Source organism: Pararge aegeria, chromosome 22, assembly GCF_905163445.1.
Source record: "Pararge aegeria chromosome 22, ilParAegt1.1, whole genome shotgun sequence".
In the NCBI taxonomy this organism is placed as follows: Eukaryota; Metazoa; Arthropoda; class Insecta; order Lepidoptera; family Nymphalidae; genus Pararge; species Pararge aegeria.
Genome location: NC_053201.1, coordinates 9,954,575 through 9,974,286, shown reverse-complemented (window position 1 = coordinate 9,974,286; position 19,712 = coordinate 9,954,575). Strand labels below are relative to the sequence as shown.

Here is a 19,712-nt window from a genome sequence, read left to right as displayed (position 1 = left end):
AAAATATTTAAATGTATGTTATCAGTCACTTAAAAATATATTTTTCATATTATATTTTAATATTGTCAAACACATTCATCTATTTTCTTAATGTTTTGTGATCTTACTTGACCTACAATCTTATGATACAGTTGATGTTATGGTTGTCACATTTTTTTAATGAAAACTCTGTAGAAGTTGATTCTTTATATTCTATATTATCATGAATACTGTAATTCTACTTCACTATAATAAAAGCCCACCAGCAAAGCCCGTACATAAAAGTGTTGTAATGTTGCAGAATAATAAGACAAATAATTCATAGGAGCAGATAATTGGAAAAGAAAGATTTTTTATTCTTTACTTTAAATTTGTAACCAAAAAAAAGTTTTCATCATCATCATTTTAACCAATTTACGCCCAATCCTGGACTTGGTCTTACGTAAGACTAACTAACTAAAATCCACACTCAACATGTGTTTTATTAGATTTTACTGGTTATTAGTATTTATTGGAATATAATACTGTCCCCATTTTTAAGTTGGCTTAGTTACTCAGCAAGTGACTTTCTATTATATAATTTTTTTGGTATTCACCCATGTTACAATTGATACCTATTACCTATTTACCTTGATACATATTGATTTTAACTTGATACTAATACAACTGAGTGTAATAAATGTACAGTTTCACTCCTTAATTGGAGAATGTTGAGAATAGAGCTTCTAAATAAAAAAACCCATTAACTATCAAAACATATGACCCATAGATTGTTTTGCGGTTGAAGTTACATAAATCCTTAATAGATTTTTTTTACATTTTTTATGAATTAATTTTACTATTCATTCATAAAAATTTAAAATCTTATTTAAAATATGTTGTAAGTATTATTTACCTGATAAATCAAACTTTTGAAATTATCTGTTGGAACTAACCTGATATAAATGCAGCACAGAGCAATAAAAGTGTTTTTATCTAAGAATAGATCTTTAGTCTGCATCCAGATATTTTAGGATGGACTAATTAATTAATCCATAAGATATAGCAAAATAGCTCTATCAAAAATATTCTATAAATTATAATAACCTAGACTCTCAATATAAAAAACAAGGATGTTCCGTATGTAATAATAAGAAAAATAATATCATAGCACAATAATATATCCAAAGGGTATATATGTTGGATTGGCATAGCCCTGAATTTGAAAGTTGTGATAGTCTTGTTTACATTATTGGAATATCAGTTATTAAATGTATGATACAAACTTGTTTTCCATCTGTTTATACATTTAAAACAATTAAATAGAGCTGTTTGTTTAATCAATTAACCTATTATTTATAACCTAGATATCATGGCATGTGAAACCTATGATAATAAAATTGTAAATAAAAACTTACGGTTGAATTTCTATATGGGCTTCCTTGAGGGTTATAGGGTGGCATGGGCCGAGGCGGCGGCCAGCCGGGCGCGGGCCCGTAGCCCCCGGGCGGCTGGTCGTAGCTGTTGGCATAGCGGTGCGGCGGTGCGCCGCTCGACTGAAGCAAGGAATTCAGCGTGGGAGTCGGGCCTGGCGCCTGAGTCACCGCCTGTCCGGGGAAGAATCGCTGCTGCGGCGGTGGCCGCGGTTTGCCGGGAAAACCGGGCCTCTGAGAATAATAAGGATCTGCGCCCTCTGGGTAACGGTACGAGCCGTACTGGTCGGGCAGCGGGCGCTCGCCGCCTCGCTCGTGGCCCGGCGCCTCAGCAGCGTCGCGTGGCGGCCCCGGCTCGGCCGACATAGGCGCCTTGCTCTTTGTGTTCACAACGCCATCGGGCGGAACGCGCCCGGCGGACTTGTCGGTGCCGTTTTGTAACAGAACGTTCCGCGATTCACTAAGCTGTTCCGACGGAGTCTGATCTACGTTCGCATCGCTTCGCTGGGACTCGGCCTGCGTCGCAGCCATGTTCGGCTGGTGGCGGCCGTTCCTGCTTACACTGGCTCTAGCGATCGACCGGCTCACTTACGTTACATCGAAAACGGGCGTCGGATTGCAAAACCGCGACGCGGACACTTCCATCACTAAAATGCCGAATAACTTAGCACTAATTGTAACGCGAATTTGACGAAAAATCGTTCACTGTTGCACACACATCGATCACATATCTACTCCATTCGCGTAAACGAGGTTATGGAAAAGGTTACATATCTAGCGGGCGCTTTTGTCATGTTCACACCAAACATTTCATATCACAGGCACATAAATAACACTGCGGACGCGAACACTTATAACAAAACTCATTCCCGTATATAATAATTAATGAATTTCTCAAAAACAGAACAATAGAATCACGAAACTTCCAAAATTATTAGCGTCCGCCATTAGCGGACTTGAAATTCTACAGCGCTTGACGACGCTTCTGCCTATCTTCACTACGGTGGCATAAAACAAAATTACAGAAGTTACGGATGATATAGGCGCACAAATATTATTAAATTATATTCTAATACCATTTATACTTTGGTGCAGCAAAAATACTAAGCTATAAGCACCAAATATAGAAAATTAGAGAAAAATTATCTGTGCATGTTTACATTTCCTGGGACCACGTAGAACTACAGTATTGCCAACCTTAAAAATTAACTATGTTTCCGGTGGCGCCAAGAGTTTAGTAGCTAACTTCACTTCCCTCGCCTTCCACATACACAAAATAAAATAGTTGGATTAAATAAAATAATTATGTGAATTTTAAACATGTTTCATATTTCAGCTACAAAATAATTAAAGGTAATTTTATGTATAAAGTTACAGGATTATAAAATAATAAATTGAATACATTTCAATTATGGAGGGTAGAGGTAAGGAGAGTCATCTTATATGGGAGAAAAGTTGAAAAAGTGTCCAGTTGTTGCGCTAAATAACAGTTCAAAAATCCTCCACAATGGCGCTGGTGGATGCACAGTGTATGGTATGAATGTAGCAATCGTAGATGAATTGAAGTATGCAGAGTTAAAAAATTTAATGTCATTATCGACTAAAGTAGTTAATTATTGAGAATTTCAACAACTTACGTTGTACAAAATATTGTGGTAAATATAACCTTACTTCCTTGTATCTCCATACTTCCTTGTTTATTTTTCAAGCCTACTCTAACAATATTTATTTTTGGCGCTTCTTTTAAGAGTTACCCTGATGCAAATGTGGCGCCATCATAATTTAATACATTTTGACGACACTTTTTCATATACACAGATGACTCTCCTTACCTCTACCCTCCATAATTTCAATACAAACATGAGTTGCACAGATAAATAATTATAATTCAAGCAACCGGTTAACCACAGCTTACATATCCTGGAAATAACCAACATTACAAACAAAATTGAACTCATTGCACAGAGACTGGAATAATAATTATTATTTGTTCATATTGATAAATTTATATTGACCGCTAAATTTTTATTAGCAAATAACAATTTTTAATGTTAGTTAGGTAACACGTTGAATTATCTCCTGAGATTTCCCATAACAATGCATCTATTTGAAACTATTTTTTTACCAGCTTAACATCAGGAACTTCAGCAAATTATACGCCTAAGCACCTTTAACATGGAACACGGTCATGGGGTTCGATTATTTCTTTTAGTTACACACAAAATGTAACGGGTACGTCCGGTAACATGTTCCCCTAAAATTACAGCTAAAAAGGTAATACGCAGGATGACGCAGGGTACTAATTTCAAAGCATTTGACATTGAGACTCACTTTATCTTGTTGGTTTCCTTTTATACGATTTCTATATCAAAAAATAATCAGAACTTTACTAAAATCATGTACCAATATTATTACCAACGTAATTTTTTATTATACCTTTATTAGTAACTACAAAGAATTTAATAACAATTAACATGTTTTCACTTTGTAGATATTATGGATATACAAGTTTATGGTTAATCACTAGCACCACTAACAAAGCAATAAAGTATTAATTACATTCTTATATATATTCTGTAAATATGGCTAATTTACTGAACCACACTAGTAATATAAACCAGTAATTTATTTACTCTAGCTTAGAAACCTACGGGTTAATATAACGAGTAAATGCTATAAGTACAGGAAATAAATAAACTTATCCTAAATGCGGAACCAAATTCTGTACAATTTCTGTTTGTAGGGAATGATAAAATATATTTAGGATATCAAGTTCAATAAGTAAATGTAATTTAATGAGTAGGCCGAAAGCTAAAACGATATAATAAATTGTCCGTTCATCTTAAATTGACGCTTAAACTGAATGGCAGTTTTAGAATATTTAATGTTGCATGTTTCATTATGAATTTTGGTCCCAAATATTAGGGACTAAATTATCATTACCTATGAATAATATTGAAATTTGTTAGAACAGTTTATAATCATCTATGTAACTAAATTTACTTCTGGATGCAATACCTTTCCAATGGCGAAAGTTAAAATTGCTTTACTGGATTTAAAGTATCGTAATCACAAAACAGATAAACAAATTATTTCTCTTTAATCAGTGTAGACAAGACCAGAACGTCTTGTGGGTAAGAATTTTGGGAGTAGGCGAGCTCCTGCGATTCCCTATCTCAGTTGATACCATATTAAGCTAGCCACCTGTCTTTCTGTCTAGCTACCTACTTCGCAACCGAGACGAGATTGACTCGGTTGGTACCTTAGGTTTTAAAATGCAAATTATGGATAAACAGGTCATTTGGTTGCATATTTCCAGTGGCTGTTATCTAAATTAGATGTTAATTAGAAAGTGATGCCTGCTGGCCTTGAGAAGCTGTAGTACAACAACAGTCACTTCTAGTAATTGATTATTGTCACTCATAAGTGAATTCGGAGTATAGCATTAGAAAAGAGGAGAAATCAAACTCGAAATGGAATGTTTTTATTTTTATTATTTATGTTCATAGAAATTATTGTTAACACTGATGCAAAAATATCATCTTTTCAATTTTCACTAATAATCGATCATGGACCGATTCGTTTGTAAGGCGTCATTAAAAATATCACGAATTTAGCATTATTGGATGTTAACAATTTCTGTATTATGAATTAAGCGTGTTAACATAGAATAAATTTCATATGCTTATTATACGTTTGGAATTTAAAATAACACCCTTAGTATGAGATTACGAGCGTCGCAGTCGTAGCGTCGTTTTCAAGTATTGAAAATGCGCAAAAGTAATTAATCTTAAGTTCGTCAGCGCCAGCGCTACTAGGAGAATCTCAGTAAAATAAAAAAAATAGAACATAATATGTGTAGGTTTATTTACCTATTAAGTTAATATGTGTCAATTATTTAAAAACTACGATTGCGAGCTTGCAACTCATACTAATGGCAAGTCCGAACAAAATCGTCCAACCCACGTCTGCGGTTCCGCATGACTAGTGCTCAACATGCCAAGTGTGAGTTTTATACCTACGTTCTCGTGAAAGTTAACTACGATTTATATGGTATCGAAGGAGCACCATGTATTTACAATCCTGGGAGAACATACTGTCACTAGATGGTGCTCTTTCAATATCATATAAATCGTTAATAACTTTCACGTGATCGAATAAGTAAACAAAAAAATCGAGGTAGAAAATCTTACACTTGGCACTCTGACCGGCTCGTTATAGTGTTAGGTCGTATATTTGAAACCATACTGAACTAAATTTAAAAGGACGCGAGATGGCCGCCTGTGTTGGGTTTTGCCTTAAGTGTACAGATATAAATTGGACTAACAGTCCTGTTGATTCGGTTGAACAAACAATCCTACATGGACGGCGCATGAAGTACCATCCTTTCCAACAAGGAAGAGTGGATAAGGATAGCACCAATATTTAAAATTTCTGATCTTGAATATTAGTGCTATCCTAATCCAACAGTTTAGTCGAATGTGCATTGGCACCAGTTTTTGCAATTCAATTAATACTGCAAAAGGGATAAGTATCGTCGGCAGAACGCATAATTTAAAAACCTCTGACATATTATTTGAATAAAAGGTCTTATGCCACTACTCTCTAGTCTGTACTCGTTAAAAAAAGTATGTCGTTACATCCGTTCACTTACGTAAATGAAACCCTTATGGGGTTTAAGAGAGATTATTTTTGTTTTTTGTGTGCCCAGGTTTACCAGGTTTGGTAGCTAAGCCGACGATGTTTTCCCTACAGACTCAAGGTCGCAGACGGAGCGTCAAACTAGTATGGGCAGGCGACATTTTACCATCTCCCACACCTTTACTCCACTGTGTTGACGCTCAGTCTGAGCCTAGAATAATTTTCGCGCACTGCCAAGCAAGCTGTACGAGTTGCGGTCAACGGGGCTGCAAGTACAAGTTGTATCGTATGGCTCAACTCACACTGGCGCAGAGTCGAAGCGACGCGACGCGTCATGTTTTGCACGGTGACGCGCGCCTTCGCGAGGCGACGCGCGTCTTCGCGAGGCGACGCGCGATTGTGCGCGACGGCGCGTAGTGACGGAACCAGTTCAGAGACTTTCGAACATTCGTGAATGGTGCTCGCTCGACAGTATTATAATGGTTGATATCGATCTTATCATGATTGCTCTAATATCAGAAGCTGAAGAGGAAGAAAGTGAATTTACATCAGCAGCTGAGGATAGAAAAATAAAACGAAAATTTTGGGTTCACGAGTTATGGAAGAAAAGACATATACTTGGCGAATTCAGAACACTCTGTAGTAATGATTTAAGTCTGGACCCAAGATATTTTTATGATTATTATAAAATGGGTTTAGATAAGTTTGAAAATTTGGTAAATATTTTGAGGCCTCACATCCAAAAGCAAGAAACAAATTTAAGAATACCTATTTCCGTTGAAGAGCGGATATCAATATGCTTGAGGTAAGTACATTTTTAAGCTAGCTTAGATTTCCATTCTATTCTATTCTAAAGCATTAAAATAAAAATAAAAAATGTAAATTGATTAGGAAGAGTCAAAAGCATTTATTTTAATTTACATAGATTTATTTATCTTTAATTTTACGCGCATTATTAAGTACACAAGGACAGTTCTTCGAAAACTGATACCATGCATATCTACCTATCACATAATTTTAAGCTAAAATCTACATCACATTATTTCCGGAAAGTACAGGCGTAGGTATGACAAAAAATAAGTATTTATAATTTTTTGGAGAACCGTCCCTTATACCGTAAATCATGGCATTAAATCAGTCATACATAACGTCATTAACTGTAGTCATTATCACCATCCCTTTGTTGCCGCGTCGTCGTCCCAATCGGCAATGGTATGTATGGTGAAGGTGGCAGGTCGAGATCTTCCATACGATCTTCCACACGATATCTCGAAGAAGTGCTATTTTCGAACTGATTAGGGATTATGCTGTTGCTACTGGATGACGTTTTTGACTGCATTGAGTATGTGTTAGAAGGAGTATAAATGGTTGGTAGCTGTGTTGTATAATACCCGGTATTTGGCTGCATTTTATAAGTGTTGGAATTAGAAATACAGTTAGTGGAATTAGATTGTAGCTGAAGACTTTCTGATTCGGTTCGTAGTTCTGTTGTATAGCCGATGGATGAAGAAGTATTTGCTTGCGTTGAGTTGATATTAGTTGTTTCAGGTTGAAAGGTGCACATTTCATTCGAAGCAACTTTTATTTCCGCGTCAGTTACTAAAAGCAATATCTGTCGTTTCAGTAGCACTTGCATTTGTATTGGCATCCGTTTAACCGTTTTGGACATAGAGAGAAAAAAAGTGTCCGTTGGATCTTCTTCTGTTTTCTTATTTTCCAAATATTGTGCGAATAACATTTGTGATAGTGGTTGTGACTTCTTTCGAGTAGTATCGGAATGACTGGATAATTGTGATTCGGGTCGAGATGGCGACGCAACGGACAAGTTTGTGTCGGTATCAGTGTTTACGTCATTTTCTTCGGAGCTCTCTAAGTTAGACGTCTGTGGTTTGTTCTGCAAGTATGGTTTTAAAAACTCCAATTCTTTTTCAAATCTTATTGGCTTATCATTTGATCTAGCAGAACCACTCTTAAACTGTCTTAGCCTAATTGCTTTCTTGTAACAATCTCGAATTCTTTTCCACCGCTTTTGACACTCTGCCTCTGAAAAAGGAACACAAAATAATTTTTAGGAACACAAAACAATTATCGTAACACAAAACAATTGTAACTCTTATTTTAATTCAATAAAATGTATTATTATATGTGTATTTTTTAATTGTTACAGATTTATGACTACAGCAATTAGCTTTCAAGCCTTAGCTCAAAGTTATCGAGTTGGATACAGCACTGTTTTAACAATTGTACATGAAGTTTCCGCAGCAATATGGAAACATTTACAGCCAATTGTCATGCCGAAGCCAACACAAGAATTATGGACTAAAATAGAGGAGGAGTTCAGAACCATATGGAATTTTCCTAATTGTATAGGGGCAATTGACGGTAAACACGTCAATATAAGAGCTCCCTGGAATAGCGGCAGTTTGTACTTCAATTACAAAAAATATTTTAGTACTGTCTTGTTAGCTGTTGTTGACGCAAAGTACAAATTCATTATTGTTGACATCGGAGCATATGGACGTAACAGCGATAGTGGCATATTAAACAATTCTAAATTTGGACAACGATTACAAAATAATACGATTGGTATACCGCCTAATAAAAGGTTGCCAGGTATGATAGAGGAAATGCCACTTGTTTTTGTAGGAGACGAAGCATTTCCCTTGTCCGAACACATCATGAGACCATATCCTGGAAATCAGGTGTCTGACAATCATGATAAGAAAATTTTTAATTATCGCTTAAGCCGAGCAAGGCGCTTAGTAGAAAGTGCTTTCGGAATTCTGACACAAAAATTTGAGGTTTTTCAAAAAAAAATAAAAATGCAACCAATGCATCTTGATTCTATGATTCTTGCATGCACATGTTTGCATAATTACGTAAGAGAAAATTACGAACTCGAAAACTTGGAATTGCCAAGTGATAGTATATTACAAGATATACGGTCAGTCGATTACCATACTATGACAAATGCCATGGTGATCAGAGAGACATTCAAATCTTATTTTATATCCGAGCATGGGGCAGTACCATGGCAAACTGAAATGATCAGACGATGTTAAAGAAGTGATCATAATGTTACGTAAATATAACTGTGTGTGTTTTGTACAGACAACAGCACGTCAAGTGTAACACTTGCACTACGAAAGCCGCCATTAGCACGAACGGAATAAATACGAGCTCAAGGTCAAACTGTTACGTTTGACGTGCTGTCGTCTGTACCTAAATGTAATAATAATTATATAGTACTTACCAGAAATTTGCATTTCACCGCTTACTTTTTGCCAGGCATTTTTCCTACAATTTTTATCACTGTAGGTTTTCGCCTTGACGTTAAACAGACAATCATACTTCTGTACTAAATAAATTAATTTTTCATCTTCGTCCATTGTCGTCGTAGTTCAGCACTGTCGTCCGTCCGTTGTGGTCGGCGTCTGACGCGTCACTGCGCCTGAGTACGCGCGGCGACTCGCGAATCCGCTCGACTCCAGCCGAGCGTCGGAGCGCGAATGCGCGCGTCAACGCGCGTCGACGCGCGCTTCCATATTTACATAGCACAAATTTGTACTTAAATAGTAGAACAATAAAGGTGAATATGCTTTAGGCGGAGAAATATGACGCGTCGCGTCGCTTCGACTCTGCGCCAGTGTGAGTTGAGCCTATATGTCTTAAAACGGTAGGTATAAAATTCTCTAGGGGTGCTAAAATATTTAAAAATACTTTTCTTGTCATCTACAACATTACAATGATTACAAATTATTTTTGTATCTAACTTTGGGAGACTTAATTTTTATAAGCTCTTTCGTTTGTGAGACCAAAGAAAGTACAATGTCACAAAACTTTTTGTATACTGTTTATCTCCGATTCATAATGCCATTTAATCTAGTAAAATAGTTTTTTGAGTGGTTTGATAATTTTAACACACTAAATATTGGATAAGAGCCGGCGTGGCGTTATTTTGCGGAGTTCCATGATTTACAATGAAAATTAAGCTTAAATTGCTATGATCCTCGTTGAGCCAACGATTCTTTTGACGACACCACTTTTCGCGGAGAATAGAAAATTAAGCCTTATTTCATTGTATATTTTACATTATTATATCAATTGTCGCGAGTTTAGAGAAAGGCATTACAAAATATATTCAAAAAGGGGCACATTCAAACACCTTTTTCATAATTAAAAAATAAACATAATAACGAAAGTTGGTTTACGGCATTTTAGTTTAAAGATTATAGAATTGTGTTTCCCTATTCATATTTACTTAAAAATTTAAAGATTTGTTATTTTCAAATTGAGCGAATGATTCATTCCCACATGACGAACATACATAATATTACTTTTGTTAAATAACATAATATTAAATATTGTAATTGAAAAAAATTATTAAAAAAATCTAAAAGTACATATATAGGTCATAATATAAATTAGTTATGGCATAAAATTATTCTAAACTAATAAATCTCGTAAATAACCTAATTTAAGTACAAAGATCACGGTGTTATAATTAAAATATACTGACAAAATGTGATGACAGATCTCACGCGGGTAGCATGTTTGTTGTAAATAAACACGACAGAATTGAGTGATATTTAATACAATTCTCACAGCACAATTCAATACACACATATCGAATAATGTGAACATTGAGAAACAATAACGTGTAGCGCAAGCTGCAATTAGTGCTGTACACTGCACATATTCATGTGTACAGCACTAATGACAATGTTTGTTATACACAAAGTTTGTTTCGAACAGCAAAACCAAGATTTTATTTACACAATTACATACTCCAAAGGGAATGTATTCTGCACAAACACGTACTATGTCTTATGGCCTAACTGCGGATATGCTACAAATCAATGTTGCCAATCGATATTTTATCGATAGTTCACTACAAACCATTCGTAAGTATTAGTATCGAGAGCATGGCTTTGAATAACTAGCAATACTGACAACATAAACAATAGAAATACTATTTTTAGTATCGATACTATCGAGGGTATTATTAATGTCATAGTATAGGCATAACTGATATTTTTGTGTGCTACTCTATAGGCTTAGGTTACAAAGCATCCAATGTGAAATTGATTATAAATGTTGACATGTCTTTTAATCTAAATATGCATTTTAATAATTTTTAAAAATGCTTTTGTGAACTTCGAGTAATAATAACATTCACGTTTCAATCATTTTTGTTAATAAATATTTTAATAAAAAGACATCTCAAGATAGTTTATTATATGACGATATTTTTTTGTGAATTGCCACTTTATACCAGCGTATACGCTATCTATAGTATCGATACCATCGTTAGGCCTCGATAGTATAAGTGATGTTTAAGTTATACTATCGATATTTTGGCTACAAATTTATACTTTTCTAATACTGAAACAGTCCTTGTACAATTGAATATTAAGGCAGTTGACTGTCACTCATCAGAGACTGAACGAAGTTGTATTTGCATTTTATTTTGTAGAGATTTAAAATGTTATTATAAAAAAAACAAATATTTGGAAACCAATGTTTGAATTTAAATATATTCACAATTAAAATATACAACTCGTTTCAATCATTACTTGTAAAAAATATTTGTTATAGCAGTGCAATTTATAAATAGTGATGTTTTGGTTTCTTTTGTTTTTCTTAATATAGTATCCCTACAAAGCAGAATTCCAAATATACACGTCTCCATTATATTTTCTAATAATACACAGACTAAAGAAAAAAGATAGAAGTCTTTTAAAGTTTCCGCACTAACAACATACGTAGTCAAATCAGAAAAGAGATACGAAGACTATTTCGCAGACTTAGATCTACGAGTTAATAAGACGAAATGGCAATGGACAGGGCACGTAGTTCTCAGGACTGATGGACGTTGGAATCCCAGGTTGTTGGAATGGCAACCCTGAGTGAAAAAGGCAGCTTTGGACGGATAAATTAAAAGAGTCATAGAGTGAGCCACTAGGTTACAGTCAGCATGATTTTGTTTACTAAGGGAATCGGTCCAAGAGACATATGTGCGTTCGTAATGTCAGATGATAGTCTTCGGCTTTGGAGTTTGGATATTTCTACAAGATATACTTATCCATCTAAGGCCGTCCATCGGTGGAAGCCAATAGGGATGGTTATCCAAACAACTTTCGTGCTGTTTTTTTTTATTACACTAAAAGTTAGCCCTTGAGATCTCGCCTCTCGCGTCGTAAGTTATGATGCAGTTTTAGATGGTAACAGGCCAACTTGTTAGGAGTATTACAGTTATATTAAACCTATACCCCTTATCAGTTTCTCACACACATCGTACCGGAACGCTAGATCGCTCCATTAGACCATTAGACCAGGCGAAGTCTTCCATTAGACCAGACCAGACCAGAGAAAATTCTAAAATTATAAACGGTTCTAGTGACCCCGGCCAGGTATCGAATCCGGAACTTCCTACTTAAAAGTCCAGCGTTCACCGCTGTGCCAGGGAGGTCGGCCAAAAATGTGCAGGTATCCCTAGAAAAAGCCAAAGTCCCTACATCTATTGGTTGTCATAATGACGGATCACAAAGGGGTTTGAACTTTTTTGTATGAAAGCTGCCTTAGCGACCCGCCGCCATTTTGATTACTTTCCAAAATAAACAAAATGGCGGAGTGTCGCTATGCCAGATTTGTTGAATTAGGTGGGGTTTGATAGATTTTGTAGCGGATTCAGTGTGTATCTTTTTACGTCAGTCTGCGTATTTACCGGTATACATTTACGAATGTCCTTGAAAATGCTTTTTCCTACATCAATCAGGAGGAGCCAAACTCCGTCATCCACGAGAGGTATTTCTGTATGTCGCCCTTCGAGACGGACTTGTTGCACTTCTCCAGCGCTTGCAGGAAGTCCTGCTTCGTCACCGGCAGGTCGAGCTCTTCCTTGGCAAGCTGCTTGATCTGCTCCGGCTTGAGGCCGGCGATTTTACGTCGCATCGACATCATTGACGCGTCCCTGGAATAGAAGATGGACGTTTGTGTATTTTTATTTATTCCACTTCAAGTTAGCCCTCGACTCCAATCTCACCTGATGGCAAGTGATGATGCAGTCTAAGATAGTAGCGGGCTAGCATGTTTAGGGAGTATGGCAGTTATATTAAAAACGCACCCCTATCGGATTCTTTGCGACATCGTACCGGAACGCTCAATCGCTTAGCGGCACGTATTTGTCGGTAAGGTTATAACTAACTACTTCCCACTAGACCAGACCAGAGAAAATTCAGAAATTATAAATTCAGAATGGTGACCCCGAACCGGTAAACGCAGCCTTGGTCAGCCCCCAGCTAGGTGGACAGACGACATTATGCTAGTCGCTGGGAGCCGCTGGAAATAAGTGGCCCGGCCCGGTGGCGATTTGTTTAAAAAGACCTTACAAAAGACTTCAGATCCAGCAGTGGACGTCAGTCGGTTGAATTGATGATGATGATGTAGACACCGTTCGAAATGGAATTTCTAAGAGAATAATAACGTAAAATATGTTAACATATTTTTTTATTAATCCACTACAATCTCACTTGATCGTAAGCGATGATGCAGCGATGGTAGAGGTACCTCTAAGGTTCCCACGGCATCGTACCAAAACGCTAAATAGCTAGGCGGGACATTTCTGTCGGTAGGGTAACAATAATGACAGAATGTTACCTGCACACATTAGTTATATCGGCACCCGAGTAACCGTCTAGTTTCTTGGCAATGGCGTGCAAGTCAACCTCGGGGTCAACTTTAACCTCTCGCAAGTTGATCTGCAGTAACACCTCGCGGCCTTCCTGGGTGGGCAGAGGTATGTATATCCGTTTCTCGAGCCTTCGCCGCAACGCCTCGTCGATGTCCCACGGGAAATTTGTTGCTGCTAACACCATTACTACCTGTGGAAGGAAAACGAGAAATATTAACAATTGGTTTTGATTAAAACTACAGGTGAGATTTAAAAGATTTTTTTAAAAGATATTACATAAACACCAATTTCCACCAATCCGGATTGGGCTAGCGTGGTGGACTACGGCCAAAACCCTTCTTTCTTCATTGTGGGAGGAGACCCGGGCCCTGTAGCGGGCCAGTAATGCCAAAGTCAAACTCAAATATTTATTTATTTAAATAGGCAAATAGATTGAACTTTTGATGCGTCCATTACATGTTAAATATGAACTCACTGTTCATGGCGATAAATAAATTCGTCAACTTTAAACTAAAGCTGCGAGGGTTCCAAAAGCAGTTCCAAACTAATTTGAAGGTATGATGATGACATTTACTCGTCTGGTAAAGAACTACTGCCAGGCTTATTTCAAGCAACATTGCTGTATTGGATAGAAGCAGGCGTAACTTTGCGGAAATCCATAATATATTATGAAAATTAAGCTTAATTTGCTTTACTCCGCGAACAGCAGGAGAATCGGTATGGTGTAATTTATAATTTCTTCAATCCTTATACTCTACACCAAACAGATCCTCGGCACTACGCACGTTTCGCTCCGAAACCGGAGCATCCTCAGGAGATGTTGACTTTACAATGAATAATTGTTGAAACAAATATTTTCATAATTCAGAATTGCTGTTAGTGGCGTGCACTGGGTTTCTTACCAGGGTATGCATACAGTATGAAAATTGCACAAAATGGAAAAAATCCTCCTCCTATACGAGCTATATTTCTATTTTAGGGTATGCAGTGCTTTTGTGCATGTATGAAGTGCACGCCACTGATTGCTGTGTTCCGATCTGAAGGGTGTGGTTGCTGGTGTAATTACAGGTACATGAGTCTTAGCATCTACGACTCCGGATGATGGCTACAGGGCGGATATATACACATTTCATGAGTTCTTAATGAAAAATATAAACACGAAGCTAGTATCCTAAAGATGGACTTGAATAGTTTACACTTTATCTTGAAGAGGTAACAGTAACCAAAATCCTATAACCTATAATATTAAAGGTTGCTTGTACGATAACATAAGCTAGGCTATGTATTGATATACATAAACTAGAAAACAACATTTTAGTGTAACAATATTTTAATTTTAGTGTACTGTAAAAATTTAATAGACAAATATGTTGTTTAATTTAAAATCTTCACGACTTCTTCACGAATCTTCAAACATTTGTTAAAATCTGTTTGTTCCGCGGATAAATTGGCCGCACTTTACACACATAGTTATTTACCTTGGAGGGTTCATCGTGCGCGGAGCCCAAGCCGTCCATTTGCACGAGTAGCTCCGACTTGACGCGCCGCGACGCCTCGTGCTCGCTGTCGGAGCCGCGCCGGGAACATAACGAGTCGATCTCGTCGATGAAGATCGTACTTGGCGCGTAGAACCGCGCCTTCATATTTCAACATGTGGTTAGTATAATATTTATTCGATTGTAATCGAAGGTCGATATCGACTATCGACCCTGTTTGTTTTTTTTAGGAATAATAGACGGAATTATCTTTTTACTGAGCGAAAATAGTAAAATACTATCACAAATATAAAAAAATTATGTCAAACTGAATTTGTGATTAGAAGAAATAAATATGCGAATGTTTATATAGTTTGACTATAAAATGAAATATTTTTTTTTTAATTTATAAATCTCGCCTAAAATTAACTCTATTCTAATTTTATTTTGATAAGTCGCGAAGGTCCGGGTTGTGTCCCTGGGTCATTGAAAGTGGGCGGTCTCGTGTCAGACACTTCCTAAACAGGATTTAAAAAAACGAAACCTGTATAAGGTGCAACATAAAAATGAAAGTAGGCTCACCATTTCAAACAATAGTCTGACTAGTTTTTCCGACTCGCCGCGGTATTTTGACGTGAGGGTAGACGACGAGACGTTGAAGAAGGTGGTACCACACTCTGTGGCGACTGCTTTGGCCAACATAGTTTTCCCCGTGCCCGGTGGACCTACCATTAGCACGCCTTTCCAAGGCCGGCGGATACCCTGAAAGTGTTTAAAACTGACTATAATTCTATCACCCATTAACGGCCCACTACAGAGCACGGATCTCCTCCTACAATGCAAAGGGGTTAAGGCCGTAAGTCCACGTCGCAAGCCAAGTTTGGTGGAATCCACACACCTTTTGAGAACATTAAGGAGAACTCTCAAACATGCAGGTTTCCCCACGATGTTTTCCTTCACCGTTGAAGCTAGTGATATTTTAATTCCCTAAAACGTACATAACTTCGAAAAGTCAGAAGTGCTGGGATTTGAACTCGGCCCCGAGAAACTGAAGGCGAAGTTCTACTCACTGGGCTATCACCGCTTCTTTATTAAAATTATTTAATATTAAATAATATTTATAGTGCCGCGTGAAAGTAATTTCTACCATTTGTATGGAATTAAAAGAGCGCCATCTAGTCGCAAAACAGAGAACAGTAGTTTGTACTAGATGGCGCTATTTCGGTTTAGCGCGATCGAACAGGTAGAAAATCCCACACTAGGCACTCAAGACTGTAAGGGATTATTTTTTTAATTAAGTTTTATTTTGACAGTTCAAAGTATACATTTTTGCAAAAAACATTAAAATAATTATAGAATAGTCTCACGTTTGTTTTTTAAATAACTAACGACGTTAGGCACCATCTACGTTACGACACCGATACGTGAGACTCGTAAACTGACACTTGACAAATGAAAAAAAAACGGTATTTTTAATAACCTTATATCCATACGAAAAATGAAAAATATGATGATACAAACACAAATACCACACCTTATGGCAATAACCATTGACACGTTTGGTTATATGAGTTTCCCAGTGAAAATCGCTTGGAGTAAGGTAAATCTATACCTAGGAATCTTCTTTGATTAGGCGTTACTTATTATACACTGGGACTGTAGATTTTCACTAACGGCGAACTAGGAAATATTCCGCCGTTAGTGAAAATCTACAGTCCCTGCTTATATCGGTTCTAGAAACATAACATATTAACTTACCTTGAAGAAATCCGGCATCCACATAGGCAAGACAACAGCTTCTTCTAACAATCGCTTGGCTTCTGCGAGATCAGCTATGTCATCCCATCTGATGTTGGGGTTCTTTTGAACTATATCTCTTTCTGGAACAAAATACCAAACAAACACTCAATAAAAGTGGAATCAAAGGCAAAAGCGCCTGACATATAGCGGTATACTTTATTACGATACCTGACAGAGAATTTTCATTTTTTATTCCACTACAAGTTAGCCCTTGGCTGTAATCTCACCTGGTGGAAAGTGATGCAGTCTAAGATACCCCTAAGATATAATACGTTTATACGCGACATCGCACCGGAACACTAAATCAATGCAAAAGGTGGCCAATAAGGTATTTTTGGAGAAGTCGGCCCTAAATAGAATAATCCTTCTTTGATTGATATTTGTAGATAAAAAGTAGACTAATTAATTAATTTATTAATAAAAAAAAAATTATAAATAAATATGCTTTGATCACAGTACAAGAAAGGCAGAGTATACATCAGTTTGAAGCCTTTGATCTCGTGATAAATGCCGATATATTATTGACAGCTTCGCGTTAGTGTAGAGTCAATGTAGGTCCCTTACTACTGATGCCATTAACACTGTTTTCAATTATTAATAAAGTTATAGGATATAGGTTCAAATAAGATTGTTAGTTAATATTAATATATATTTATAGTACCTACCTACCTACTACCAATTCTAAACTTTAACCGATTATATTAAGAGAATTTAATTTATATGGAATATCTTGATTGATGTAGTGAGTAGGTGGGTGTTAATTAATTTCCTAAGATGTTACCTTTTGTCGACGGCACGGTGGTGTACGGTAAAATTCGTAAGAATTTATGATTACACCATAATAGTTTTAAGTGTACTTGTGAATTTGGGTTAATAAATTTATTTATTAATATTATTATTGTTATTAGTGCCTACAATAAACTTTAACAGCACTCTTATAATAGGAGGTTATTATCATTTCATGCCATATTCCTGCTTTATGACTCCCTGGTCAAAAAAACCTGTGAACGCCACTACTTTGTTCAGTCTACTAGACTTCTGTCAGTGAAGTCAGTTCACTAGACTTCTTCATCGGTCTGGGCAGGTCGTGCGAGTTTCCTAATACTTTACTTATAGGAAACAGTCTCAGTAACAATATTTCATATTAACTCACCTAACATATCTACCAGGTCGCCATCAGCCGCAGAAGGTGGTTCGAATCTTCTTTCTTCCTCTTTGTGTTTTTCGTCGTCCGTGTCGCCGTTATTGTTGTCTCTGTCTTGTTTATCCTTTGCATTATTGTGATCCTTGTTACTTGTGTCCTTAGTTTTTGCTGAAATGAGAATTTATTATATTCCATTAATTTTTGGGATCCCGTTTACAGTATACAGGGGATAATGTTGGATATCTTTGCGAAATTTCATGATATATTATGAAAATTGAGCTTAATTTTCTATATTCCACGAAAGCAGGAAAATCTGTAAAGATTAATTTATAATTTCTTCATCAATATTCTCAGCCTATGCTTTATATCTTATAAAGCTCTGTTCCCAGCGATGGGTTTGACTTAGTTCGATCTCTGGCACGCACTCACCGTCATCTACCATTTCAGAGTTATTGCTTCAACGGTGAAGAAAACATAGAGAGGAAACTTGTATACTTGAGAGTTCTCCGTAATGTTCTTAAAGATGTGTTAGGTCAACTAATCTGCACTCAGCGCAGTGGACTGCGGCCTAAACCCTTCTCATTCTGGGAGATGACCCTGCAGTGGGCCGGAAATAGAATGTTGATGATGGCGATGATGAGTTGACAGTATATTCTCAAAGACGTGTGAAGTCTACCAATCCACACTTATCCGGACCTCTCACTTTGTAAGAATACTTAAATAGTGGGCCAGTATTGAAAATAAAAAAAAAATTGGTTGTCTGTAAAGTCGGCTTACTGACGATAGCTGTTGAACGTGACAACGTCGTAAGAAAATACTGATTGAATGGTTGCATTTTTCAAAAGAAAATTTTAATTTTATTTGTTTGATAGATATTATCGTTGCTATAAACAATTGACACCACATTCACTTTTCACTGCACTTCATCCTTGCCGAAAACATGTAAATGTATTATTGTATAGAAGCTGTCCACGCGGACGCATCGCTCACTCAAGTAGGAGAGAGACAGATGTCGAACGCGGAGGCCGACTGTGCCTCTTTGTCGCTCGTTCCGCGCTCTCGTTTGCACTTCAAGCCTTGAATGGAATGCCTCAGAGCGAGGTAACGCCGCATACGTCATGTTTTTTCGTGCGTGCAGCCGGCTCCATCGAATTATAAGACGTTGTCACGTCAAAAAAAAAATCATCCATTTCAAGTAGGCCTAATATAACCACTATTGAAACGCCAAGTATGTATGTTTGTAGTGACTCTACTACCTTAAGTTAGTTAATGATTATATATATGATTCTAATGATGATGAAACAAAAAAAATTACCGTTCCGCTACTGCTCAAAATGAGTTTTTCTTACTACTACTGGTAGCCATAACTCGTAAAGTTATCGGACGCTTACAGATTACAGTAATAAATAGTTAATATGATGAGGTAGCGATGTGTGAAATACATCACGATATAATGATACTTATCTATAGATAATAGTTTTTATACGCACATTGTTATTCGACTTCTAAATTAACGTAAACGCGCCCATACAGCAACTAATTGCTGTATGGGCGCGCGCTTGGTTTTT

General features: G+C 36.8%; 4 protein-coding genes across 13 annotated transcripts in view; 1 reads left to right on the top strand and 3 right to left on the bottom strand.

Moving 5' to 3' along the window:
* LOC120633608 (trithorax group protein osa-like) overlaps positions 1-2,560 on the bottom strand; it is a 164,887-nt gene extending 162,327 nt beyond the window's left edge. For all 7 annotated transcript variants that reach the window (XM_039903841.1, XM_039903843.1, XM_039903846.1 and 4 more), the window contains exon 1: positions 1,377-2,560. In XM_039903841.1, coding sequence (XP_039759775.1) covers positions 1,377-1,922 — 546 coding nt within the window. In that variant the 5' untranslated portion in view covers positions 1,923-2,560. The remainder of the gene's footprint in view (positions 1-1,376) is intronic.
* Positions 2,561-6,477: 3,917 nt separating this feature from the next.
* LOC120633656 (protein ALP1-like) lies at positions 6,478-9,286 on the top strand. Its single transcript, XM_039903954.1, has 2 exons — positions 6,478-6,837; positions 8,200-9,286. Exons 1-2 carry the CDS (start codon positions 6,512-6,514, stop codon positions 9,092-9,094), a joined length of 1,221 nt encoding a protein of 406 aa, XP_039759888.1. The 5' UTR covers positions 6,478-6,511; the 3' UTR covers positions 9,095-9,286.
* Positions 6,834-9,440, bottom strand: LOC120633657. The gene is made up of 2 exons (XM_039903955.1): positions 9,286-9,440; positions 6,834-8,075 (listed from the first exon to the last, which is right to left on the bottom strand). The coding sequence occupies exons 1-2, from the start codon at positions 9,419-9,421 to the stop codon at positions 7,186-7,188; spliced, it is 1,026 nt and encodes a 341-aa protein (XP_039759889.1). The 5' UTR covers positions 9,422-9,440; the 3' UTR covers positions 6,834-7,185.
* Positions 9,441-11,575: 2,135 nt separating this feature from the next.
* The window catches only part of LOC120633655 (katanin p60 ATPase-containing subunit A-like 1), a 60,728-nt gene continuing 52,591 nt past the window's right edge, over positions 11,576-19,712 (bottom strand). For all 4 annotated transcript variants that reach the window (XM_039903950.1, XM_039903951.1, XM_039903952.1 and 1 more), the window contains exons 5-10: positions 18,154-18,312; positions 16,959-17,080; positions 15,783-15,962; positions 15,204-15,362; positions 13,692-13,915; positions 11,576-13,005 (exon numbers count right to left, since the gene is read on the bottom strand). In XM_039903950.1, coding sequence (XP_039759884.1) covers positions 12,807-13,005; positions 13,692-13,915; positions 15,204-15,362; positions 15,783-15,962; positions 16,959-17,080; positions 18,154-18,312 — 1,043 coding nt within the window. In that variant the 3' untranslated portion in view covers positions 11,576-12,806. The remainder of the gene's footprint in view (positions 13,006-13,691; positions 13,916-15,203; positions 15,363-15,782; positions 15,963-16,958; positions 17,081-18,153; positions 18,313-19,712) is intronic.